The 26769-nt window shown below is 31.2% G+C and overlaps 3 protein-coding genes across 4 annotated transcripts; 1 reads left to right on the top strand and 2 right to left on the bottom strand.

Moving 5' to 3' along the window:
• The first annotated feature begins 611 nt into the window (after positions 1 to 611).
• On the top strand, positions 612 to 3163 carry LOC105773105 (VQ motif-containing protein 9). The gene is made up of 2 exons (XM_012594773.2): positions 612 to 1801; positions 2997 to 3163. The coding sequence occupies exon 1, from the start codon at positions 844 to 846 to the stop codon at positions 1792 to 1794; it is 951 nt and encodes a 316-aa protein (XP_012450227.1). The 5' UTR covers positions 612 to 843; the 3' UTR covers positions 1795 to 1801; positions 2997 to 3163.
• Positions 3164 to 8918: 5755 nt separating this feature from the next.
• On the bottom strand, positions 8919 to 12324 carry LOC105773104 (thylakoid lumenal 29 kDa protein, chloroplastic). The gene is made up of 11 exons (XM_012594772.2): positions 12065 to 12324; positions 11832 to 11939; positions 11553 to 11637; positions 11422 to 11456; positions 10791 to 10856; positions 10632 to 10672; positions 10100 to 10230; positions 9870 to 9976; positions 9559 to 9696; positions 9342 to 9476; positions 8919 to 9187 (listed from the first exon to the last, which is right to left on the bottom strand). Exons 1-11 carry the CDS (start codon positions 12173 to 12175, stop codon positions 9077 to 9079), a joined length of 1068 nt encoding a protein of 355 aa, XP_012450226.1. The 5' UTR covers positions 12176 to 12324; the 3' UTR covers positions 8919 to 9076.
• A 944-nt stretch (positions 12325 to 13268) lies between these two features.
• On the bottom strand, positions 13269 to 17606 carry LOC105773454 (O-fucosyltransferase 7). 2 transcript variants are annotated; one of them, XM_012595379.2, is made up of 13 exons: positions 17467 to 17606; positions 17123 to 17326; positions 16816 to 16941; positions 16376 to 16475; positions 16231 to 16298; positions 15679 to 15767; positions 15382 to 15562; positions 15167 to 15295; positions 14940 to 15073; positions 14561 to 14774; positions 14154 to 14338; positions 13950 to 14045; positions 13269 to 13820 (listed from the first exon to the last, which is right to left on the bottom strand). In XM_012595379.2, exons 2-13 carry the CDS (start codon positions 17315 to 17317, stop codon positions 13664 to 13666), a joined length of 1674 nt encoding a protein of 557 aa, XP_012450833.1. In that variant the 5' UTR covers positions 17318 to 17326; positions 17467 to 17606; the 3' UTR covers positions 13269 to 13663. The 2 variants fall into 2 exon arrangements, with proteins under 2 accessions (XP_012450833.1, XP_012450835.1); XM_012595381.2 differs by having other exon boundaries at positions 16816 to 16938.
• Positions 17607 to 26769: the final 9163 nt, after the last annotated feature.

Genomic DNA, 26769 nt, shown 5'->3' with positions numbered 1-26769 from the left:
ATTGATCTGATTGTGTGGGCAGAGGATGTTGAAAAACCCCTTTTTGCAGCTTTGTTTTTGGGGGTCTTAAAGCACAAATGAAGTACCAAATATAAAGAAATAAGGCCAATTTGGATTTGAAAAATTACGGTGGTCCGTTTCAAATTCTATCTTAAACGGAACTTTGACCAGATTCCGTAAATTCCAAGACCAAAGAGAAAGAAAAGTAAGGGCAATTATTTTTCTTGGTTGGAAAAATCAGCACTCCATTAATTACACAATTTAAGGAGCCCAATAAAATTCAATTGCTCCTCTCTTTCCAACCGAGTTTGCAATTTCCCCATGTTTGAAAAACAGGTAATCTTTTTTCGACCCATTTTAGTGCGCTCGAACTCACTTCCTCCCATATTAACAATAATACTCATATCAATCGAGCTAGATTTAATTGACAGTTTCTTAAGTTTTAAAATATTTTGATTAAATTCTTGAATCGCATATCAATCAACTTAAAACGCACGCAAATTTGAGGTATAAAAGATGCAAATAACCCTTAAGAAAAGGGGAAGGCAGTGAATAAGCAGGGAAATGGCACTGTGGCATAGATAAAGACATAATATTCTTTTCTTCACTTAAAACTGGTAAGGGGTGAAAGTCTTTTAGACCCATCATTCCTATCATCTTTTATGGTTCCATAAATAAATGAAAGAAACCTCCATTATCTCCCTCTTCATCTCTTTGCCTTTGTCCCTACTCGCCGACCCTTAAACCCCCCATTTGTGTCTGCAAAATCTCACTTATTGTTTTGCTTACATATACAAATCGCTTGTTAGATCCATTGACAGATAGAGAAAAAAGGGTTTAAAAATGGATAAAAGCTGTCAATCTTCTGGTGAATCCTCCATTACTAGCAATAGCTCCACTGCTAACAATAGAGATCATTACCTTAAACACCTTAACAAGCTTTCCCATAAGATTTCTAAACCCTCTTCTTCCACCACCGCCGCCGCCGTCGCTGCCTCCGCCGCTGGTCCGCTCATCAGGAAGTCTTCTTTTGAACTGACCCAGAATCTTACACAGGCTCAGCTTCCGCCTCCGCCACCGCCGCCTCCGAATCCTAGCCAAAGTGGTCTCCAGGCTCAACAACACCAGCCACCTGTTTACAACATCAACAAAAACGACTTCAGGGATGTGGTGCAGAAGCTTACCGGTTCACCGGCTCACGAGCGCTTTTCTACTCCGCAGCCAATCCACCAACCCAAACCACAAAGCTCTCGGCTTCAAAGGATCCGACCTCCTCCTTTGCCGCATGTTAGTAATCGTCCTTCTCCCATGATGAATATGAACCCTTCCGGTTGCTCTCAATCTAACCCTCCCGTCGGTGGCCCTACTGTTAATAGCTTCATGAATCAAAGGCCACCTGCTACCGCCCCTCTTTCACCACTCCCACCACTCCCGACTGTACTCGCGGCGGCCGAATCCCCTGTCTCTGCCTATATGCGTTGCCTACAAAACTCCTTATCCACCTCTGTTGATCCTAACCCAAAACAATTCACTGGGTTCCCACCATTAGCCCCACTCGTTTCACCCCGTTGGAACAACTTGACCGCCCCGCAACAACAACAACAACCTCCGCCGCCGCCGCCGCAGCAACAGCCACAGGTATCATCACCACTACCATTCGGCTGCTTGAATTCCCCACGGTCACCCTATGCTTTACTTTCCCCAAGCTTGCTATTTTCTCCAAATTCGGGTCAACTAGGATTCCCTCTTTCACCAACAGTGCCCGTGCCCATCCCAAAATGGCGAAGTCTTTGATAATTTGGTAAGTTCTTCAAAAGAAAAAAAAATATATATATATATAAGGTTTTAGGCTTTTTGTACATGGATAGGGTTGATGGATAATTTTATTCAATTACCAGTGGTTGGATAAAGAAACAAAAAGAAAATCTTACCCTGGTCAGTTAGAATTAGAAGCTTGTTTCTGGGTTCTTTTTTTTTTTTTCCTTTAATCTTTGTCATGTAAAACAGATACTTTAAAACTATGTTCATCTGCCTATATTTGGTGCTGTTTATGCTTTTTTTTCTGCTAATCTTCTTTTAGCCCATAGTGGAATAGTATATGAAGTATAGAATCCTGTTGGCCAATAATTGGATTAGCTCTTTGTTCCTGTTTTAGTCATCCTATGTGGATTTATCCATAGATTTGAAGTAATTTATATAAGTTTTGCTTAGGAGTTGTAAGGATAGGAAAATTGGATATGGATATGGATATGTGCTTGAGTATGAGTATTGTATAGAAGCTATGTATTTAAAACTAAAGTTAATCCTTTTTGCCCAAACTCAGAGTCGGATTGCATTTTGCTATTCTACTAAAGAAAGGGCAAATTAGTTCTTGAATATTAGATTAAAACTTCATCTAATTCTATGGTTAAAAATAAGAGGTTTTTACATTATTATGAGGTACACGTGATATGTCACGTGTCATTCAAACATCTGCTATAGATACGTAAAACATGACTAGACTACTTGTAGTGAATATCAATGGTATCAAGTTGACTAGGTTTTGGTTTAATGGCAAATAAAAGACTTTGGGAATTTTAAGGGCTCAATTTTAAATCCAATCATGTGTGAGTTTGATCGAGATTTTTTTCATGGGTGAGTTTAGATGGGCAGTGCGTTTAACTGCAGTTAGTATAAAAATAGCGGTGGCGGTGAAAGTAGAAACTGTAGTAATATCGTAGCTTGAGACAAAAAAGTAGCTAAACACACCGTACCGTACGCAATTGTCCATCTAAACTCACCCTTAATTTTCGGTTTAATGCTTATAATAATTGGTTTTGAGTATGCTGTTGATATAGTTGTAAGTTGGTTTCTAGGTTTACATGTTAGTGATTGCATGTATATGATTTGGGATCTTTATAGAAGTTGTATTTCATTTAATCAAATTGGCAGGGAAAGAAAAGAAGCTAATTTAACTTTTGACTGTGTTTTTCTAATAATATATATTTATAACATAGTGGAGAGGGAAAGGAAGCTAAAAGTCACTAAAATTGTTGACTTTGAATATGAATGCTATTGGGTTTGGAGAGCAAATGGTGTTTCCTGTGAGGATGAAGACTTTTCTTGAAGTTGAGGCAAAATGGCTAATTTTAGTGCTTGGAAAAGCTTTTACAAAAAACTTGGTTGGTAGAAAAAGGTTGAATTATGCTACAAATTTTTGTAGTTTCCTCAAAATTTAAATTTTAGTTAATATATTTTTATTTTTAAGAATTTATTTTATTTATTTTTTAATTTTTAATATTTAAATTTATTTGATAATATGTTTATTTTTTAAAATTTATTAGTGTGATATTTGAAAGGAAAAATTTTGATACGGTAATAAATTTGAATTTAATAAAAGAATTTTAACCGTATTAATAATTAGACTTGTATTTTATATTAAAAATTTGAGGATTAATTTCTAAAACATGAAGATCATTTAGAGCATATTTTATATTATAATTAGGAAGTGCACTGAAAATTTATGGGAAGAGCTTTCATATTGTATGGGAAATATCCACCTATTTCACTAGGGTAAAATGGAAAATTACTTTTATCTTCAATATTTTATTGTTTTAATTAAAAATAAGAATAATATGCTGATTGTGTCTTAGTTTAATTGGTATAAGTATTATTATAAATATAAGTATGTTGAAGTACATTATCATCATATTTATAGAAATAATAATAAAATAATTAGTTATAAAATATTTTATTTATTACTAAATTAAATTTTAAATCGTATTATATTATAATATAATATTATGTGAAATACAACATGTTGGATTACTATTTGAAAGCTTTTCCGAATAAGTCATTATAAAGTACGACTAAATTGATAATCGAAATATGACTTATATCATAATAAATATTTAGAAAGTCCACATATGGTATGCAGATATAAATTTATATCAAGTCTACATATAATGGGACATGAATCAAATAAAATATAGATTGAGAACTTGCATATGATTTTACACAAAATGGTATTTGAACTTGAGATCTTAGCGTTCACAAGGTCGTAGCCATGCAATTAAGCTTACATATGGTAGGATATAAACCAAAAATAAATGTAGATTGAGAACTCAGACATGATATATACAAAGTGAGATTCGAACTTTAGATCTTAAAGTGCCCAAGACCTTAACCTTGCAATTAAGTTAAGTTGCAAAGTATTGTTAGTCGGGAGCCAATGGACTCTCCAATAAATCAATGTTGCCCGTATAAGGGTTCTATCTCTCAATTTTAATGAGAAATTGAAAGGTAGACTATTATTTTACCTTTTATTAAGTTTTTTTTTTACCTTTTATTAGTTAATTATTAGGGTTTTTTCGGAATAATATAAATTATATAAGAAAACTTTAAATCGATATGGCAACTGACGATTTAGGGTGATTACGAGGCAATGATTATATCAGAAAGAGATATAAAATCTTCGTAATCCCAAGTCGACATGTCGATTTGGGTTCCCAATGGCTTGTCATCTCGGAATTTTGGGATGTTTTTATATTTTTTATAATTTTTATTTTTAAATATGAAAAAAATATTTTATTAAATTTATTTATGTGGTTTTTAAAAGGGAAACATCATAATCGGTCAATTGTGAATTATTAAATTAGTCAATGTTTGATTTTTCGATTCAACCCATGAATTATAAACTATACATAAAAGTCCTAGAAACCACATTTAATGTGAACAAGAATTGAGAAAATATATCAAAATCAACATCAAAGTTGGTCGCAGATGAACAAACCAGAAATATATTGTAAAAGCATTAAAATATTGAAAAAATATATATTACATCAAGAAGAAATATGTTATATTTTAAATTTATTCTTTTATTTATATTTTATAAATTTTAAAATTTATGTCTAATTGTTAATTTCGTTTTTAATTGATCGGTCTGACATTTGAAATAAAAAGAATTTTCACTTAATAATCATGTAACACAAAATAGATTTTATAATGAACCTAAATTTAACCGTATTAATAATTGGACTAGTATTTTTAAATGAACTAAATGGAATAATGTAACATAGCTGATAATATATTAAATAATTAATTTTATCGTAAAACTAAAACATTAAAATATTTTTATTGAGGAAATGCTGAAGAGAGGTTAAAGTTAGCAGAGTAAAATTGATGAACTCTGTTAAAGTGGTCTTTGTGTTGGTCTTCGGTCTTCTCTATGCTTTCACAGTTCTCTTCTGGGTAACAGAATTTTGAGGTAAAAACAACAATGATGGTGTTTAATGCAGATATTGTTGTTATTTTAAGGGTAAAATATGCTATATAAGTCCATAAGGGATGAAGCCAGAATAGAAAATTGTTTTAGGGTTAAAGATAAATCATAAATTATTAAAAGGGTCAAAGTACAATTTAACCATTATACTAATATGTAATTTTATCATTTGGGGGCTAATGCCATTGCCTACTTTGTCTTTGGTCCTCAAAGTCTATTTACTCTTCATAAATTTGGAGTTTAATCTATTTCTTAAAATTTGATTTTTTGGTTTTAGATTTTAAAGTTCATATTATTTTTAGTTGCATGACTATCTATCAAGTGAGTAAATTTTTTTATTTTTAAAATATTATATCAACAAATTTAACAAAAAAATAATTATGTTAACGATTGGACTTGAATTTTAAAATCAAAACTAGAAAAACTAAATTCCTAAAAATAATAATATGGAGAGTTATGACATATTTTAATCTTATTATAAATAAGATATTTAACTAAATTTAAAGATTGTGATTAGTCTTTAGAAGGCTAAATTACTAAAAAAAAAAGCCCCTCGAAAATAATTCAAAAATCAAACGAACCTTGGTTGAAAAGTGTAATTAATTGAACCTTTTGCATTGCCATTTCCGTTAGAGCTCCTGACGGACTGTTAAGGACATGAAAATTTTGATGATGTGGCAGTTGACATGGCAGCTGATGTGGAAAAACACTGGCGTAGAGGGATTAATTGGTTTTTTTTTACAAAGATTTAATTAATTTTTAAGAATTATATAAAAATTCTCAAGAAATTAAAATATTTTAGAAGTTATAGAAAATTAACTAAAATGAAAAACAAAATTATTAAATTTATTATAAAATTTTAGCTAAAAGTTATTAAAACAATATAAAACTTTTGAAAATTATAGAAAATCTACCAAAATTATCAAATATCATAAAATTTAAAATTATAAAACTACTAAATTTTATAAAATATTATTAATATGTTATGAAATAATGAAAATATTAAATAAATATTATAAAATAAGAAATGATAAAAAAATTATATAAAAGAACAAAAATTAATAAAAGATTATAAAAAATTAAAGTATAAAAAGTTGTAAAAAATAAATATATATATATATATATAAGAAAATTATAGATTTTTAAAAAAAAATTTGAAGGATTGGATTAGATTTTAATGGGGAACTTGAAGTAAGAGGGTAATCAAACTTGGATGAGGTGTCAAGTAAAGGGTTCGAAAAATAATAGATTTAGTATTTGGTGGTTTAATGTGGGTCATCAGTAATGGTTTTGGTTGAGATATAATCAATGTACATTGATAAATATGGTTAGAAGTAGTTTTTATTAAAAAATTTTAAAAATTATAAATGTTATAAACAAATTTAAATTTACTACTCTTTTTATAAATTTTTATATTTTTATAAAATTTGAAAAATTTTATATAATACGTAAAAAATCAATTAAGCCCTTCTAAAATAATTAAAAAATAAATTAAGTCCTCGTAAATTAATAAAAAATCAATTAAGTCCTCTACATCAACATTTTTCCACATCAACTGCCACATCATCAAAATTTTCATGTCAGTCGTCACGTTACCCACCACGCCAACTAACGATCCGTCAGGGGCCTTAACAGTCTGTCGGTGAGCCTAATTAATTATTATTTTTGAATTAAGGGCCTCATTGATTGCACTTTTCAATTACTAAGGATTAAGTTGCATTATATGCTCGATTTGTAATATAAGAAGACAATTTATATTAGTAGGTAAGTTAAATTGTCTTTAGATCATGAGATCAAATTGAGCAAATGACTCATGTTAGAACTATTGTGTGGTCTATAAGTTCAATTGGGAAGATAATTTGTCTTGATTATCGAAGATCGATTAACTTTTAAAAATAAAGACATAGATGTGATTATCTAAATTGACAATACATCGAACATGACTCAAGATGAATAAGTCTTAGATTCGACAGTCGATTAATTCACTTGTGACATCCATAGTGTAACTTATCTAAATCCTTAGTAATTGAATGCCCATATGTGTATGACTCGTATAGTTTAATATATAGAAGATTTATGCTCTCGAGGTAGTGGGTCGAAAGTTGATATATTGGGTACATGTCTTATGCATGATATGGCTCCAATAACAATAATGAAATCATAGCTTGATAATAAGAGTAAAAGATATCTTCTCATAAGAATTGTATGGATTATGAAAGATACGGTAATGACTATGAGATACAAAGAGAGATCAAATTAAATGAACAAATTTAACTTTAAGGAATCATGAATATCCTATTAGAGTAGCACATATTATAAGCTCATTGGACTAAAGCTTGATACTTAGTGGATTGACTCCATTAAATATCTTTGTAATTAAAAGACAAAAAGTCAAAACTTAATTACAAATTATTTTATCCCTAATTAAATATGTTCATTTGAGCACTCTGCTAGCTTATTATACCAATGAACGGATTGCACAAAAGAACCGAGTAGATTGACAAAAGGATGAATGAGAAATAAATTGCATGGATTACTATCTACAATAATTACAATTTTTTCAAGGCAGGCAATAGATGACTTGAAATTAAATTAATTTATTTGAATTATTATTTAACTTCTTAAATTATTCATTAGAATGACTTTTCCTTATTATCTTTTTGGTACATGTCCGTTTACACTCCATTTTCGAGTTTGCCGATCATATAATGTCATCCCCAAGGTTCGAAACAATGTTCTCTCTTTAAGAGTGCAATGTGCCTTACCATTACACCCCACACTTATTGGAGGCTGTTACTTATTATTATTCTCTCGATAACACCTTTGTAAACACAATTAGATTCATTATAGGCTTAAGAAGCAAGTGGTTAAAAATGTTAACATCCCCCTCTTCCTTCTCTTCCTCTCTTTCCCTCCTCTTCCCCTTCCCCTTCCCCTTGCTTTTGCTCTTCCTTCTCCTCTCTTCCTCTTCCAGTTTCTTCTTCTTTAAAATCTTTGTTTTCCTTCTTTGTCCCCCTCTTCCTCTGTTGCCAATGATGAGACTATCGACAGTCCCCTGATGGCGTCTCTTTCTGGCAACGATCCTTCATTTCCCTCCCCTCCCCCATTTCACCACTTCTCGTTTGTTTTTTACCTTGGTCTCTTCGTTGGCCTTTTTGACCTCTTTGCTTCTGGTGCCTTTGTTGGTCAGTTTTTGGTTGTGGATGGGGTTAGAATGCGAGGCTCAAAGCTCTTCGGCCTCTCCCCCTCTTGGCCTTTCCCTTTTATGTTTTTCCCATTTTTTGACATAATAATATGTTGGCCTCAGTCTACTTGTCATTAGCATCATCCTTGGCCCCCCCCAAATGCCATGGTGGTTTTAACTTCCTTCAGTGTGAGTGAGTATGTCCTTGTAGGAGATTGCCTGATTTAATTTGAGCTGTTCACACTTATTGCATCAAGTTAATAGAGACGTGTTCATTGCAACGGACATTGACGGAGCTTACGCATTATGTTGGACCGGTGAGTGTTTCCACCATCACTTCCTCTTTATAAAATTCAAGCAGATTTGCTCCGTTTCTTTCTAGCCTACTGGGCTTTGTCTTGTAAACCTGTTCCTATGAATGAAACTTCTATTGAACAAGAACTTATTAAGCTGACAAAATGCAACAACAATGCGTTATAAACATTCAAATGGAAATTGAAGTCTGTATTGATTGATTAACAGTTACAAATATCTTCTTTTTTAATACGCTAAAGCGATGATAAGAACATTCAACTTGGAAAACTTGTTTCGGAGCTAATACCCCATTACGTTGCTTTCTCTTCTTCCTCAGCCTATAATTTGAGTTTGCTCAGTTCAATCTTTTTGACTGGATATGTGTACGCCTCATAATTGATTTGCTGCCCCAAGCAACTTAGCTTTGTGAGTGTGGTTATCAGATCAACCTGGACCAGGAGAATCATAGTCTCGAGTTTAAACCAAGACCCGGGTTTAATGTTCAGCAGGAAGTAATTACGATTTCTTATATTGAACTTGGCAACCATGCAAGGACTAAGCTCTTGCTACATTGAAATACAAAAGGAGAAATAATGACCGAACCTCATAATCTGTCTGGGACACTGTTTCTCGGCTCCGCTGGTATTTTTGAACCCAAGGAATAACTTCTGGATCATTGACCAATAAAGCCTCTGTAGCACTTTGTTCTGGACCCAAGAATGCAGACATCACGGCAAGCTGATCAACCAAGAAGAGAAAATAAAGACTCGGATTAGGGTGCATGCATGATTGTGACCGGAAAACACAAATGAGGAACTACCTGACGGGGACCAAAGCCAATTTCTTTGAACTTATCTTTCATTTCCTGCACACTAGCTTTCTCCCAAATAGGCACTCTTCCCTCTGGGTCTGGCTCTTCAGCATCACTTCGTCCAAACTGCCGGTCAAACAAGCCCCACTATCGGCACAATATAACAGTAACAGTATCAATAATAGTGAAGTACCAACTTCAATCACATTTACAGTATTTAAGACTACAAACTCGAGGAGGAAACACCGGTAACGGATTAGATGCGAGCTGATAGAATTTTGGCTTAAAGAAATGTAATAAGCTAATAGAAAAGAAAACACCTGCCCACTTGAACCATATGCTGCATAAAGTGTACGTCCTTTATCTTCATTCCCACCACATTTGCGAATAGCAGCTGCCAGAAAAGTAGACTTGACAGCAGCTTGAGCTGTTAAGAAACAAATAAATGCCGTGTCGGTGAGTACTAATTATCTGCTTCTTGTATAATTCTAAACTCATTGCTAGATAGCTACAACAAAACTTGAAATATCAAACGTTTACAACATATCACCTGCATATTGGATGAGATCCGCATACGAGATAGGTCCTCCCTTGGAATAAGAATCGATTTCCTTCTTAGCTTCATCTAACAAACTCATAGCAGCAGCAAGCCCTTTATTTTCAGGTCGGCTTAACTCTGAGCTTTAAGCAAGAAAAAAGATAAGAAACAAAAGAAATTAAAACATGAATGAGAAGCTAAAGCAAGCGATTCTTCCGAGTCACACTTAAGGAAGGTTTATTAGCAAAACATGTTTGTTGGCAATACATTAGATAAGTCAAGGAAATCCCTTTATTATCTACATTTTAAAAGATAGAAACAGCTCAATAGTAAAACAATATCGACCTTAGTGTCAGTACAATAAATGGCTACCTTAAGAACAGCACACATCACTTGCCTTCAAGTGAGAAACTTCATTTGTAGGTTGTTTGCATAATTAACCCCTCTAGTTTCATTTTAGACATCTATAATGGAGAACAAATTGGCATATATCACATAGTTCCTAAGCACAAACTTATATTCAGCGTGTAAAAACATGACATACCTAAAACGAATTGATCCATTCGAGCCACCAGATTTTGTAGCCTACAAACTTAAGCAGCAGAAAGTTACTATATTTTTATTTCATTTCATATATAGTGAAGTAAAGAAGATACATCGTATAAAATTCCCAAAACCTTTTAACAAAAATCATTTATCTGACCTTGTCATAAGTCATAGCATCATTCAATGCCAAAGTTAGCATGGATGGGATAAGATCTGGGTTTCCCTGAAATTAATGATTGAAAGATAACATTAACAAAAGGTTAATACATGTTTATTGGCCCCTGTACTCTAGTGAAATTTTCACTTCAACCTTTTACTATTTCTTTGGTCACTTTGCCCTATCTACTTTCGTTCCATCCATCATGTTAGCCCCTTGACCATTTTCATTAAAAAAAAAATCCCATGTGTTTGCAAATTCGCCCCTTGACAATAGGCTTGATACTTGTTTTGGCCAATGTACTGCGATGAAATTCTCACTTTGGCCCTGTACTATAGTCAAATTCTCACTTCAGCCCTTTTACCATTGTCCAAGTGTTTGCACTTGATTGGCTTAAACAGCCGCACCATAATTTATTTTAACAAAAATAGTCAAGGGGCAGAGTGAAAAAAAAATAGTAAAAGGACCAAAGTAAGAATTTCACTATAGTACAGGGGCCACAATAGGTGTTAAGCCTTAACAAAATGACCATTACGAGCATAACAAATTCAATGCGAAACCGTAAATTATGTCGACAGACACAAATGCTAGTCTTCACTTTCGACGCTCTAAACAGGATATGTAAGCATACCTTCATAGCTTTAGCCAAGGTTTCCTTAATACTTGCTGCAGAAGAAAAATGTTGGAATACAATTTAGCATAATAGTTGCATCTTAGTCAATTTAGAGGTGAAACGATACTAGTATGTAAAGAGTAACTTACAGAGAAACTCGGACCGTTGTCTTCGTTGTATCAAATCAGCAGCACTTGCCATTTCAACCCATGATCCTGAACTTGCAAGTAATTCCTAAAAGAAAGGTCAAAACTGGCAAAAACTTATCACCACATTATATTCTAATTCAAGAGGAAGTACATGTTCATGATTGACACTATGGCACACTATATCCACCTATGTAAAGCTTAAATGGTTTAAAAAGGTAAATTAGAAACACACACATATATCAATTGTAAATTACATAATATCATCTTCTTCCAGCTTACCATGCCAACGGATGCTCCAATGCACTTAAGAACATCTCTACGATGAAAACCATATTCACCACAAACATCAACAGATTGGGTATTATTATTACTACAACGAATAGCAACCTGAAAATTTCAGTGCATGAAATAATGAGTTGCAGGCAGTCATTGGGTTAAACACTAAAAATTCAAACAACCCAGATCATTAGTAAGCATTTCAAAGGGAATGTAGTTCAAAGAAAAGAACTTACAGGACGAGTGAGGTATCTAGTAGCAGCAATAGAGGGAGAATTGAGAGAAGGGTCAGAGACAGGGACGAGAGAAACTAAAGAAGGTGTGGTTGAAAGGAAAGACACCCTCATTGCCTCCAACTTCCCTAATTGCTAAACCAATTTCCTTGTAACAGAGTTTTGTTTGGCACAAGCAAGAGAGAGCAGATATGTGAAAGGGACAAGGGTGGTGGTGGTGGGGGTGAGAGTAGTGAGTACGTGTGGAGTATGCAATAGAATCGATGATTTTGGATCATCCTTATCTCTATCTATTTATCTATCATAATCTTGATTCTTTTGTTTGTGTGTTTCGACTATGGGATCGGTTAATGGACCCAAATTAGTGGTATTTGTTAAGCCATAGAAATTAGAAACGAACCTGCTGCCGCCATGGGCTTCCTTTTTCCTATATTTGGGTCAGAGAACAGAAAACAACCTAAGCAAACAAGAGAGCTTTGGATTAGATTGTAATACCCTTAGCCTAGAGCCAGGGAAGGGATCACCCTAAAAATTATCCGAAACCAACAAGTTCCGATTGGATTTAGGATAAATCTATCTTGTCTCAATATATTTATGAAATTACCTCTTATTATATTTATTATTTAGATTTAACTCGTAAATTTTAATTCTAGAACACTCCCAGGACACAATCATAATATGGATAAAAACATTTTTAAAAAATAAAAGCCGAATGTGGCTTTAATTGAAATGATAAAATTAATATAAGGAACATCAAAATATTTTTGAGTTCAAATCTCATAAATCTTATCATCCATATGTATTTTTTAGATTTAAAAGACATAAACACACTCAAAATAATATTTGTTACCTTCTGATAATCACCTAATCGTTATGTGATATTAATTCAATGAGTACACATAAGCAAATCCTCGTCACGTCATCAAATAATTGAAAAACTTGGGTCAAGGTTGGGCTTTCTATAAAATTTCAAGGGCTGGTCAGGGGAAAGTTTTTTTATGTCAAGAGTCGAGTAAGAATTGAGACGCAATGGTAAGACTTCGTGGAGCAAAAATCCGACCTGCCGCACCCCACCCCACCCTATTGCCATCACTAGGGGCAGGCGGCCAGCTAAGTTCTGTTGTCATTGGTATCATTCCATTTCGTCACTTGAAGTAAACGACAAGAAAGAATCACATTAGACATGCAAGAAAAGCAATGGAGATAATTGAAAATTAATAGATGGAAATAGTTCACATTAATTATTATTTCTTTAAGCGGTAGTACAAATATCATGTGCACAAATTATGAAATGCCACCTATGGCACTGCAGAATCCTAGCCAAAGTAATTAAACATCACTAGAGCATGTGAATTTCCTTCCCCTCGTTTTAGCCTTAGCTAAAATACCTTGTCGAATCGGAATCAATTTCCTAAAACTCAACAATATATACACTTCCGCGTCCCCCATTCTTGCAGTGGAACCCCCCCCCCCCAGCCATATGAATATATCTGATTCATCGATAACAGATAACAATTAACATTACCGTAAGCCAGGTGCCACCACACAACGAGATTGGGGATCTTCGATAAAAATGCATTTGTTTGTGCAGTATCTCATCTATCATCTCATACTGGCAGTAGATGCATTTACATTCTCAGATACCCTCTTGCACAAGCAGTCGGGTAACGGATTTACATAAAATGCTTCTTCTGAACGAAACCTGTCCATGCCCTTAGTTCCTGATACAGGACCTCTTCTCCTCCTCGGTGATCCTTGCCTATAGCACACAATCCATGAAACAAACAATAACTTGAAAGGGAACTATTTCCTGTTGTACATGCAGGAATGATAAAAATGAAGTCACTCTCTAAGCAACATCTAATTAATTTTCGGACAAGCAACATACAGTTTTTTGTGTATTTCACTGATTCGATTGGAAACCTTTCTGCCTTCCATCAATAACCCCTTTTCGATTTTGTCAAATAGGCGGACTAGTGCTTTCCTGAAGGAGAGAATAAAGGAACTTCAGTAAACCACAAAAAATTAGGATATAAATCATACATATATATGAGTTAAAACAAGACGAGTTCCAGAAAATAATTTGACTAGCCTGTCAGGAGAGATGGTTTTCCTATGTCCCAGAAATCGACGGTGCCCTTCAACTGCTCTTGCCATGTTTCCAGAGTATGATGGAATGAAGACATCACTTTCCACAGATACAATGTAATCGAGTGCAGCCATTTGAGATGCATGGTTGGTGAATGGTTCAAGCTCCTCAACAGAAGCCAATTTTTCCTTCAAAATACCAAAAGATACAAGACAACATTACAACTCCATGTTAGTCCTTATTCACCAACTAGATAAAAGAACCGGAATAAATATCATTAAAAATCAGTCTCACTATAATAATATTTGATTAATAAACTTCAAAATCTCCGTTAACATTAAGTAGCAAATATTTGATGTTATGTTTATTCACTACTGACCCGAAAAGAAGTGATCCAAATGAAAACCTACCTTGCTCATTAAAATGGGATAGCGAGACCGTAGATCAGCCATATGAGTATCACCCCCATATATCTCTCCAGCAGCAATGTATATAGGGGTGTTTGATGGGTATCCCAGACCAGTTAGAAAAATCCCAACCTCTGTTGGGGTTAAGGGGCAATATCCTCTGGATCTCTGTTCCGTTGCATTAATGTCCTTGATTTTCCAATAGGCAGTGTTTTCTCTGCACATTCAGAAAGAAAGTGGCAAAACGAAGAGTTGATCTCTAATCCAAACAGAGGACTAGGTAGTATTGTGCACAATAAAAAGCAATACTCTCCTCCTCCATCTTACAACTCTTTTTCAAACTTCCACTGTGCATATATAGAGAGGTAGCCAAGTGCTATACCTGATTGTCCTTAGCTCTTCAGCTTCAACATCAGATAAACCATGTGTGCAACCACTAAAGGCAAGCATGTCTTTTTCATATCGTAAATGCAACGCAATGAAAGGACCATATGCTCTCATTCGATCAACCAACAACTTCAATAGTCAACAACTTAATAAGTATGACAAATATAGAAACAAAAGAAAAGACCACTAGAATTAGATTGATATTCAGGTCAAAGCAATTACTTTCCCCATTGCTTCAATTTTGGGGGAAAAACGAAGTGCTTTGTAGCAAGCACGACAGCGAAGCTTTTGTATGTCAGGAGGCAGATGGTTGTTTGCTAGGCGAGAATCAGATTTAGCGGCTCGAATAACCTGGTAAAACAGGGAGAGATAAGCCTAATCAGGAAGAATTAATATACCAATTGGCATAATCAAAATAAAAGCTTCAACAAACAAACCTGAAATTCTTCCCACAGACTAGCTATTTCATCCCGGTAGTACTCCAAACCAGACCAGCTTCTAAAATGCATAACTACTTTGGTAGCAGAAGACAAATCCTTAGGAAGCTTTTTTATGACTTTAACATCATTAGCCAGAGCATTAATAAAATGGTCCTCATCAAAAACATCAGAGAAATTGCTGCAAATCAACAAAGAAGAAAATGTATATCCATCACAACCAAAAGAAAAACCTCAGTCAGAAATAGAAAGTAGTGCTATTTTTGTAAAGATTATGACTTGAAGAAGGGAGGCTACCTAGTATCTTGCCAAAATGACCGTTTATCAAGTTCTGGAACTACAAGGGTGGCATTTATTATACGGGCTACAGCAACCATGTCACATATCTGTAATTCAAGAAAGAGACTCCAGTCAGCTAAATAATTCAGAAAAACTGATATAATGGCTATAGTACCATGGTTCCACTATTTTTATCAGCAAACTTTAACACAAGTAACAATTTAATCATTCAGTATCATAACATATACATAGGTATCCGAAACCATTGTGAGTTTTAGGAGAATTGGACAAATTTCAACAAACAAAAGAAGACAACTTCAAAATATCTTTATAGAAAGAGGAAACCTAGTAAGATCAAGCTTACATTAAGAAGTATTGGAAAAGCATGCAAGTATTGTAGTTCCACAACATTCATAGAAGACTATGTTTCTTCTAATCCAAGTTATGACAAGTCTCATTTTACCCAACCATATACACCAAAATATAGCAGATATAGACACCATGTATATATATACATACATATATATTATCAAACTAGAATTCAGCCATGAAAAGGAAAGAGATACAGACCCCAGCTCGCATTTGGTTGAGCCCACCATTTGTATGAACTAGAAGGTAGCCTCTTGACTCATCAGGGGCTGAGCAAACAAACCATAAATTAAAAATGAATAAACAGGTACATAGTAGACACATCAAAAAAGAAATCCAAACCTACCCGTATAATTAGAACCGGGCTGCACACAGGGCACGAAATCGCGATTAGAAGGTTGCTTCCACAACTTCTCAAAATCCAGACTTCCATTGGCACCATTCAACTGTCAAATCTAAAGGAGTGAAAAAACATGAAAGATGCATGACTACTTTGCATCAATACTTCTACCTACTTGACTAGAACCACAATCCTCGCCCAACACCAACAAGGTACCAAACAAATTAAACGACCAGTAAGAAAATCAAAACACTCCCCAGAAAGGGATTAGGTATTTAATTTCCAATAAGTCAATAACCAGTCAACTATCTTTCAAATGGATTAAAGAAATCAAACAGGTCACAATGTCAATGAGATAGTCCAATTTATAGCAACAACCTTTTCCTCTCTTTTTTTCTCAGCAACCAAACAGAGAATTATCCAATAAATGAAAAGAACACGAAAACCTTGTGAGACGAAAGAGGAGCTTTGGATAGATGAGGCGGAGCCTGCTCTTTCGATAAATGAGGCGGAGTTAGCTCCTGTGTCCACTTTTTCTCTGCACTTAATTTCTGGTAATTTAATTCATGCTGCTACAGAAATGGAGAAAAAAAAAACAAATTATATAAATATGCAAATCACGGAAAATATATATATAAGTTTCCACATTAGTATCATACATAAATTTTATTTTATGGAAGAAAGAACACTAAAGCTTGGAGAGGAAAATGAAAAAAAAGGAAACCCTAAATCAAAGAAAGAGATAATACTTACTTGAGTGACGGTAGGGAGCTTGTAAGGATCAGACAAGTCGGAGACTTTAGAAGAAGGAAACACCTGTACGCGAACAGAAAGCAATCCCATCAAAGCTATTACACATATAGCGCACGTTAGCAACTTCCTCAGCACCACCACCACCACCACTTTCCGCCTCCGCCACGGCCACGGCCACTGCATCTTCTCTTTCATTCTTCCCTCCTAAATAGAATAAATAAAACAAAATTACATAATAAAAAAATAAAAATAAAAACCTTTCTTCCCTAAAACAAAGCAGGCGAGAAACAATGTGGAAGCACCACCATTAAATGGAAAAGTTACAGAGAATCAAAAATCAAAACCTCAAACTCCCCGTTTTCGGCAGTTTTTCTGCAGTTTCTCTTTGGGTTTCCGCTAGTGAGAGAGAGCTAAAGCGGTCAGTTATGATTTTTTTTTTTTTTGGCTTCTAATTTTGGATTATAATTCTTGTTTATTTTGGTTTTGGTATAGCTCGGCTGAGATTTTGGTCGGTTTATAAATAAGATTATTTTAGGTGGTTGATTAGTGGAATAATTAATGGTAATAATTTAATTTCATAATTTTAGGATACTTTTTTACAAAAATAAAAATTTTAAAAAAGGGTCTAATTTGGTCCCGGTCCAGTAATTTTCACACTTTTGAAAATTTAATACTTCTACTTCTAATTTCAGTAATTTACCCTTTTATTTGTCTGATTTAAAAATATTTCAAAGAGAAACTAAAATTCTGGGAAAAGACTAAATGTTGTCTAGAACTACAGGGACTGGGGACAAAATTAAACCTTTTGAAAAACCAAATGATGAAACTACAGTGGTCCACTAGTCAAAATCTGTTTTTGTTGATGCTTACTGCTTACTCCACTACTAATATAAAAATAGTTAAATCAACAATAAAATCTATGTTGTTTTACAAAATGTTGGATTCCCATAGTGTTATCAATTTTATAATTAAATTTGTTTTTGTCTTTTTATATAATAATTAATTGTTAAAATTTATCATTTTTCAATTTGGTTTTTTATATAATTTAAATAAATTATAAATACTACTAATATAATAATAATACTAATAATTTGGGTAAATTACCAACATAGTCATTCTTGTTTGCCTCATGTTACATTTTAGTCGTTGAACCGTTAACTGTCGTCAACGGTGTGATGGGAAGCTGATGTGGCACGTTAAAACATCATTTCAAATGAAATTTTTAAGTTAAATTTATACAATTGGTCCCTATATTTTTTCTTTTTGAGCGGTTTAATTTTGTTCTTTTAACTTTCCTTTTTTTTCTACTCTTTTATGCTTCTCCCTCTGTTTTCCTCCCTTCTTCATTTCTTTTAACGTAGTTTTTCTATGCTTTTCATTTGTTCCACAAGCTCGCCTCACTCGAAAATTTTAAATTGTCAAAAAATAAAAGTATAGGGATTAGTTTTAACAAATGGAAAATATAGAAAAATTAAAAGAAATGGAGAAGGGAAGAAAACAAAGGGAGAAGCAGAAGACAATGGAAAAAAAAGAAAAGAAAAGTTAAAAGAACATAAAAGAAAAAAAATTAAATTACTCAAAACGAAAAAATATGGGGACTGATTGTATAAATTAACCTACAATTTTTATTTGAAATGATGATTTAACATGCCACATTAGATTACTGTTACACCATTAACATCAATTAAAGGCTCAGTGACTAAAATGTTACAATGCGATAATATAAGTGACTAAAACGTAACATTTCAAACATAAATGACTAAAATGTAACTTGAGGTAAACAAAAGTGACTATTTTGGTAGTTTACCCTAATAATTAATAAGTAGAAGCAGTCAATCCTTCTTCCTGCACTCGTATGGTATTTATTGATTTTGGAATTTTCCTTAAAAGTTAAAATTTTGTCAAACAAATGAATATACAGTAATATTATTTATACCCATTTAACATTAATAGTTTATATTTTGAAAAAAATTTATTTTATTTTATTATTTTAATTTAATTTCAGATATATATGGCGAAAGAATTTTAATTTTATTATTATTTTAGATTTTACTAATGATTGTCTTAATAATATTATTAAATTTATCACCTTCGACGTATTAAAATTTTACAATATTAGTCAAATTATTAATTATTACATGTAACACGTTATCATAAATGCTACAATTAAAAGACATTAGTTAAAAAAATTCACAACTAATTAATTTTATAAAATATTACAATTAAAATTTTGGATACGAGTTGTATTAGTCGCGTTGCTATTAGGGCTTTACCTTCTTATTGTAATCCACTAAAAAGAAAGGATCGAGGATTATAAGATTCGAACATGTATTATTTAAGTATATCATCAAGTTTTAATCATCACTCGAATATATATCCATAACTCTACTTATAGGGAGAGATTTACTTTACAGCAGTGTAAAATTTAAGTGAATTTTCATTTTTGTAACTTTTATACTATTAATATTTATACTTAATATTGTTTATATTAATATATGTATTTAACGATTAAGTCTTTTTATATAAAACAAATAGTTAGAAAATTTTAATTTATGCCAAACTTGACATACACGATCTACATGAATAGGGCACGAAATATGACAATTGAATTGTTAAAATATAATCATAAAAGAACTATGGAATGGTGTAAAACCACTTAAGTTTTACACCGTGTAAGTAGATCCGTCCCTTTATTTATATTTATATCTATCTTATATTTAAGTGTCTGACTAAATTGGTGTCACGAGTCAATCAAAATCAATTCAATGGGAAATTAACTAAAACATTTTTTTACAAATTAACAAATATTATTACAATGGTATTTTTGTCCTTTTTTATATACATAAAACTCACAAAAATCGATTCAACCTCAAAAAATTATAAAAAAAATATTTACGCATAATGAGACTATAGTTTCCAAAGCCTCATTTGTTTTTATTTGCATCAATTTTTATAAATATATTTTCCCATAATATTTTCACCAACACGATGTGTTAGAGATATTCATATGTTGGGTTTAAATATTATATCAATATTCTTTATACTTATCCAAGCTCGAATTCTAACATGAGTCTAAAATTTTGTAAAAATCTATCCATATTTGTAAATGGTTAACATAAATCCATTTTAGACATATCCATATTAATTTTAATTTTCATTGGAAAATATTTTATATTGTTTTTAATTCAAAATTTAATATTTTCATTGTAAAAATTTTATATGTGGTCAACTTAACATGTTTTTAATGTTTACATTATAGTATTATATATTGTTATTGATTTAATTTTTGTGTTATAAATCACATAATATATAAAACTGACACAACATAGTATAATATATTACAAATTTAGAAAAACAGATTCAACTCGAGCTTTGAACATTTGAGCCCGAGCTCAATCCATATTTTAAATGAGCCTATCATTTTTCATCTAAACTCATTTTTCGGGCCTAACATTATTTACTTACTTCAAATTAATATGCCAAATAATTCTCGAGCCAACCAACACATCCAATAAGATCAACATTAATGTTTTTAACAACATTCCTCTTTTGATTAAAAATGGTTTTTTAAAACTTTTACCAATTAAAATAATATTCTATTAATCCCTTACACCAAATCCATCAATCAAAGACGCCAACTAACATGAATAAAAATTGTTTAATTAATAATATATTTATAAAAATTATTTAATTAAGTTGTAAAGTAATCATATATAAATCTTAAGTTTAATCTCTAATTATTTAATTTATAATTATTTTATTTTAAACTATATATTTATATTTTATAAATTGTTTATTCTAAGTGTTATAACTATATTTAGATTAAAAACAGCAAGGAAAAGTAAAATAGTAAAAGTTAAAGAAAGTAAATTGCATATTATTCTGTTTGTATAGTTATTAGTTAAGGAGAGAAAGTTAAGTAACTTTAGCGGATTCAGTTTTAACTCAACTGGATGGGCTTTGTTTCTAATGTAGGGAATATTGGTAGTTCTATAATAAGATTGTTTTAAAAATTATTTGGATAAACAATAGAAAAGAAAGAAAATAATTAATTATAATATTTTTATAAATTTTAATAAAATATAGAGAGAAAATATATATTTTACATTTTAAATTTATTCTTTCATTTCTTTAGTTTTCACCTAAAATTCGAGTAAATAAAAAATTAAATATAAGAGAAAATAAGAGGTACTTGATTTCTATTACTTTTCTTTCTCTTCTCCTTCCTTATTTTAGTGGTTAATGAATTTGATTCAATTCAATAAATAAATAAAAATCAAATTTTGAGTTAATCGAATTGAGTTATTTGAGTTCAAGTTCAAGTCGAGTTAAATTTTACAATTCGAATAACTTGAATAATTCAATAGTAGATTGATATAAATACTCTTTTGGTCCCTGTCAATTTTGAAACCGAGCAAATTGGTCTATCTGAACAAAAATTACCAAAAAAATCAAAATAATTTTTAAAATTCAGAATGTTTATAAAATTCTAAAATTTATATTTTAAAAATTATAATTTAAAAAATCTCAAGAATATATAAAGAAAGTTAAAATTTTAAAAATTTTTTAAAATAATAATTTTAGGACCTAAATAAGTTAATTAGTGATTCAAGTTTATTATACTAAAATATATATATTTTTATTAGTGATTCAAGAGTATATAGAAATGAACTTATCCATCTTTTTTTTTTTTAGAAAATAATCTCATCATATGAGAATTTATTTTTAACAATTTCATTATAGGTTTTGGTCAGTTTTGGTCTTTTTGACGCAATGCCTAAAATTATTTATAATCCTTCCACAACCCATAAATAAAAGTATAATGCATTTCAGCGTACTCGAATCTACATTTTTCTGCATTGATAACAACAACCGTACCAATCGAGCTAAGATTCAATCGGCACCTCTATATCAAAAAATTAGTCAAACGAAAATAAACGTAGAAACAATAATACGTTGTTACTTTTTATCATAAAAAAATACATTGAACCAACAAGTGGTTAGGTGCAATAGTAAGACACATTACACTTTTATAAAGAGAACGTAAATTCAAACCTTAAAAATAATATTATTGTAAGGAATAATTAAGAATCCCGAATATGTTTATATAAAACAAACATGCATAACTTAATATATATATATATATATATATAAAAGAAATGAAAATTCCCCAATGAAGGGTGGATAACATTAAATTGTGTGTGCTGTAAAACCGAGGACAGGGAATGGACGGTGTGGATCTCAAGAAGCGTTGCATTGATTGAAATTATAAGGAGCCCATGTGCCTCTAAATTTAAAGCTTTGTATAAAGCAAGACAAGGTTTTTCTTTTTGTCTTTTTTTCACTGCTCCAATTGATTGAAGATATATTTTTTTTAAAAAAGTAATTGCGGGCTAGAAGAAATGAATCAGATCTAAGTAGGGGCGAAATAGGCTCTAAAATAAAAAAATGTTCTATTTAAATTATTTAAAATTTTAAATTAATAAAAATAAAATTACGTTTTAACCACTTCAAAATATAAAAATTAATTTAATTTTTAAATGTTATAATAAAATAATAAAATAATATTTTATTTTTATAAAATATAATTTAATTTTGAACCTAAAATTTTCTTATTTTACCACAAGATCAGTGGTTATAAATGAGTTTAAATTTAGCCAATGAGATTCTTTAGTATTAGTAGAGTTTTTTTAAATATTAATATTAATAGTAACTCTGAATAATAATAATAATAATATAAAATATGTAAAATTATTATAAATTAATATATAAATATCACGTCTACAAAATATTCTAAAAAAATAGAAGGATAATTTGACAATAACTACAACTTTGAATCTAGAAACAAATGAGAGATGCATCAACTTGTTCAAATTGCTAAAATTTTCATCCTAGCCTTGCCATCATTAAATCAGTCTAACAATAAACATCGATTAACCAATAAAAAAACTGCCAAAAGCTCTAAGAAACCCACCGCATCAATACGCATAAAAGGTCGTGTCTCAGATAGCCTACCCTCCTCATTATCATTTCAAATCTATCACCATCACTATGCTTTATCATGATAAAGCCCTTTGTGAACAGTTCCTAAAGAATTGGCGACAAATCTCACATATAAGTCAGAACATAACTAAAAATTAGAAAACGAAAAACTTAAAATTGAATTCTCTCTAATCTTATTATATATGAAATTTAGTTTCTGTACTGAGTATTTGATTTTTTATTTTTATTTTTTGAATTAAAAAGTACAAGTTCAATTGTTAATACTGTTAAATTTTGTTGTTAAAATTCAAATTCATCACAATATCATTTTTTAACGGCAGTCCTACATGATAGTCCAAATGATTTTTAAATGCTAGTTGCTAGGATAAAAATAGGTTTTTAATTAAATAAATTTAATTTCAACTACCAAGCAGGACCGCCGTTAGGGAGGTAACGGAGCTTAACGGTAGAGTGACAACTTCGTAATAAAGCAATAACGTAACATTTCAAACATAAGTGACTAAAATGTAATCTGAAACAAATAAAAGTGACTATTTTTACAATTTACCCATATTTTTTATATCCTATTCGATTTATTTTTTCCAATCATTGATAAAATTGGTGAAGGAGATGAATTTATTGAAAAAGACAAAAAAAGTTAAATTAAATGAAGATAATTTAAGCAAGCAGGCTATACGGTATTAGTATTATTATTCGGTTTCGGCTTCCGACAAAGCAGCCTTCAAACTCTCGTGACCCATTATTATTCACTTTTGCACAGTGAGACTCGCTCACACCCTCACCCTCGCGCCATTTGTCACCTTCTCCTACTTCACTTATTCGAAAACGTTTGATACGATAAAAAGTAATTTCAATCCTCGTTAAATAATAATTGTTAAATTTATTAAGTAATGTCATGTTATTTTGTAATTTAATGCACGGAACATATTATCATATACATGAGCAGAGTTACTGATGCTACACACTGGCCTCCCACGAAACAGAACAATTTAATTCAATCTTTTAAAAATTATAAAGGTATAAGCTATTAAAATAGTAAAATTGTATTTTTACTATCTTAAAAATTTACAACTTGATTCCACCTTCCTCGAAAAATATTCTAGTTTCGTCCCTGATCATACGTGTGATGCTATGTTAGCTTATTATTTCTACATTTTACTTACTAAAAATCCAATTAATGGATTAACGTCTTTCATTTGTATCAAGATTAAAATTTCAAAATTCGAAAAGTATATGGACTTAGAACGATCCAATTGGAAAAAATGAACTAAATCTATCAGTACTATTATGACTAATAATTAAATTTAACCAAACAAATTTAATTGCTACTGTTTGGGTCAAGACTAAAATTTCAAGATTTTAAATATACAAAGACTAAAGCTGATAAATTTGAAATATAAAAAACTAAATTTGATGAAATAAAAGTATATGGACTAAATCTACAACTTTTATAAAGTACAATAACTAATTATAGAATTTAACATTTTTTTATAGTTGGATAGTTAAAATGATGTTAAAATATATTACTATTATCACTAACTTAAAATGTGGTTGGCTGATATAAATATAATAGATTTCAAAATGAGCAGACACAAAAGAAACCACAGCAACGAATTTTTCAAGAGGTTTTATTTTCTGCGTCGGATATGAGTATGAGCATGATATTAATATATTTTATATTTGTTTAAGTTTAATTTAACTTAAAATATGGGTTCAAAATTTTGTTCAAGCCTGTCCATATTTGAGAAATATTAACTTAAGCTCATTTTAGGCCCATCATATTATTTTAATTTTTAAAATATTTATATTAATTTAATTCAATATTTAATAATTTTATATATTTTTATTTATTGAACTTTTGTATACATTAAAGTATTATTATATATTTAATATAAATTACATAATATAATGTATTATAAATTTAAAAACGGGTCGGGTCTTGAATGTTTAAGCTCGACCTATATTTTAAACGGGCCTAATTTTTTGCCTAAACCCATTTTTCGAACTTAATATTTTTATTCAAACCTTTCTAAATTTCAGACGGACCTTCAAACCTAAACAACTAACCCGACCCATGAATATATCTATTTTTTTTAATTTTGAACCCTCTCCCCCCCCCCAATAATTTAACTTTGGGACCCCATTAAAAAACCGGCATAAATAAACCATATTCCATAAATGTACATATGTTGGTTATATTGGGTATCATATCATAGTCATAATTGTATAAATTTGTGACCTTTCTTTTGGTACAACAGCACAGTTAATTAATAAGCAATGGAATTGACTACTTATGCTACAAAATTTAGTTGGTAATTTAATTTAGCTCAAAGGCTGTCGGTGATTGCAAATGTTGCCTATTTTGTGGCAAGTAATGAACGTGGAGATTCCCCTTTCATTATTACAATTACTACTATGGTGGTAGCCTCACAAGCTCTATGCCTAGATTGATTAAAAAAGTAATTATAATTATTAATAAAAAGAATATTAACGATGAAAAATCTCATGCGATGGCCTGATGGCCAGGGTGTTTACCATCCCAAGCATGACTTGAGTTCGAATCGTGCTAATTGTGTTTATTGTTCGAGCTTGGTCATATTCTTGTCTTTCACTAAAAATATGGAATAGTTAAGTTGATGATTAAAAGCATGCGTGTGTAATTATAATATGGTTACTTGTCAAGTTGTCATACAAAATGCTACTTAATTAATGGGTAGGGAGAGGATTTAGCTGTTTAATTTTGGAAAATTAAGCTACGAAGGGTTTTTAGGGCAAGGAATATGATGATGTTGATTTTTTAAAGGTATAATATTAATTTTAGTCCTCGATTACAATTTTTTGTCAATTTGATCTTTAAATTTTTTTTAAGTTAAATCTCTTAACATTTTTAAAAGAAGCTAAATTGCTTTTTTATAATGAAAACACCAAGACATTATTTTTAACAATGTTGGCATGGCTACTTGCATGACAATTCACGATATTTTATATTGGCTTAACAATGAATAATTTAAAAATTATAAAATATTAAAAATATATAAAAAATACATGCAAATTGCTATGCAATCTACCATGTTTAAAAATGTAACGTTTTAGTCAGATTTACTAAAAGAATAATAATTCAACTCTTTCTCGAAATGTTGATGATCAAATATGATTTTTTAAGGTGGATGGTCAAATTTAACTAAAATAATAATAAAAGTCAAATGAAAATTGAGGGCTAAATTTAATAATGAATAAATATATGACATGCTTTTCTTTCATTTTGAGATCAATTTTGTTTAAGCCGATATAATATTTAAATAAAATCCTTCTAATATTCCGGGAAATAGATATACTCATCTTTTCCCATACACTTATTTATTTTATAATTAATTTGTGGGCTTTAAATGAAAAACCTTTAGACGTGTTAAGAAGGTAAGGCAGATCGCATTCACACAATCAAAAGAAAGGGCAATTGCGTGTCGAGCATTGAGTGGACATTCCCCATTATGTGGGATTTTGAAGTCAACATTAACATGACTTTGAAAGCAGCAACCCCGTTATTTATTTAAGTTTTACCCACGTGGCAGCTGATCCTTGCCCCACTTTAATAATCATGATGATAATGATTTAAGGCCAAGTGGGTCCCATTCACAGGTCACGCT

This window comes from Gossypium raimondii, chromosome 6, assembly GCF_025698545.1.
Source record: "Gossypium raimondii isolate GPD5lz chromosome 6, ASM2569854v1, whole genome shotgun sequence".
Lineage (NCBI taxonomy): Eukaryota > Viridiplantae > Streptophyta > Magnoliopsida > Malvales > Malvaceae > Gossypium > Gossypium raimondii.
Note: the sequence above shows the minus strand (reverse complement) of the source record. Positions and strands in the feature narration are given on the sequence as shown.

What these genes read in the sequence shown, in the direction of transcription:
- LOC105773104 (XM_012594772.2), bottom strand. Translation starts at nt 12,175, where the DNA reads ATGAGGGTGTCTTTCCTTTCAACCACACCTTCTTTAGTTTCTCTCGTC. An exon ending in ATGCTATGACTTATGACAAG is followed by an intron (nt 10,673 to 10,790) that starts GTCAGATAAATG and finishes TTAAGTTTGTAG; the next exon opens with GCTACAAAATCTGGTGGCTC. An exon ending in TTGGCTTTGGTCCCCGTCAG is followed by an intron (nt 9,477 to 9,558) that starts GTAGTTCCTCAT and finishes TTGGTTGATCAG; the next exon opens with CTTGCCGTGATGTCTGCATT.
- LOC105773454 (XM_012595379.2), bottom strand. Translation starts at nt 17,317, where the DNA reads ATGAAAGAGAAGATGCAGTGGCCGTGGCCGTGGCGGAGGCGGAAAGTG. An exon ending in TCATTTTGGCAAGATACTAG is followed by an intron (nt 15,563 to 15,678) that starts GTAGCCTCCCTT and finishes GTTGATTTGCAG; the next exon opens with CAATTTCTCTGATGTTTTTG. An exon ending in GTCTGTGGGAAGAATTTCAG is followed by an intron (nt 15,296 to 15,381) that starts GTTTGTTTGTTG and finishes CTGTTTTACCAG; the next exon opens with GTTATTCGAGCCGCTAAATC.
- LOC105773105 (XM_012594773.2), top strand. Translation starts at nt 844, where the DNA reads ATGGATAAAAGCTGTCAATCTTCTGGTGAATCCTCCATTACTAGCAAT.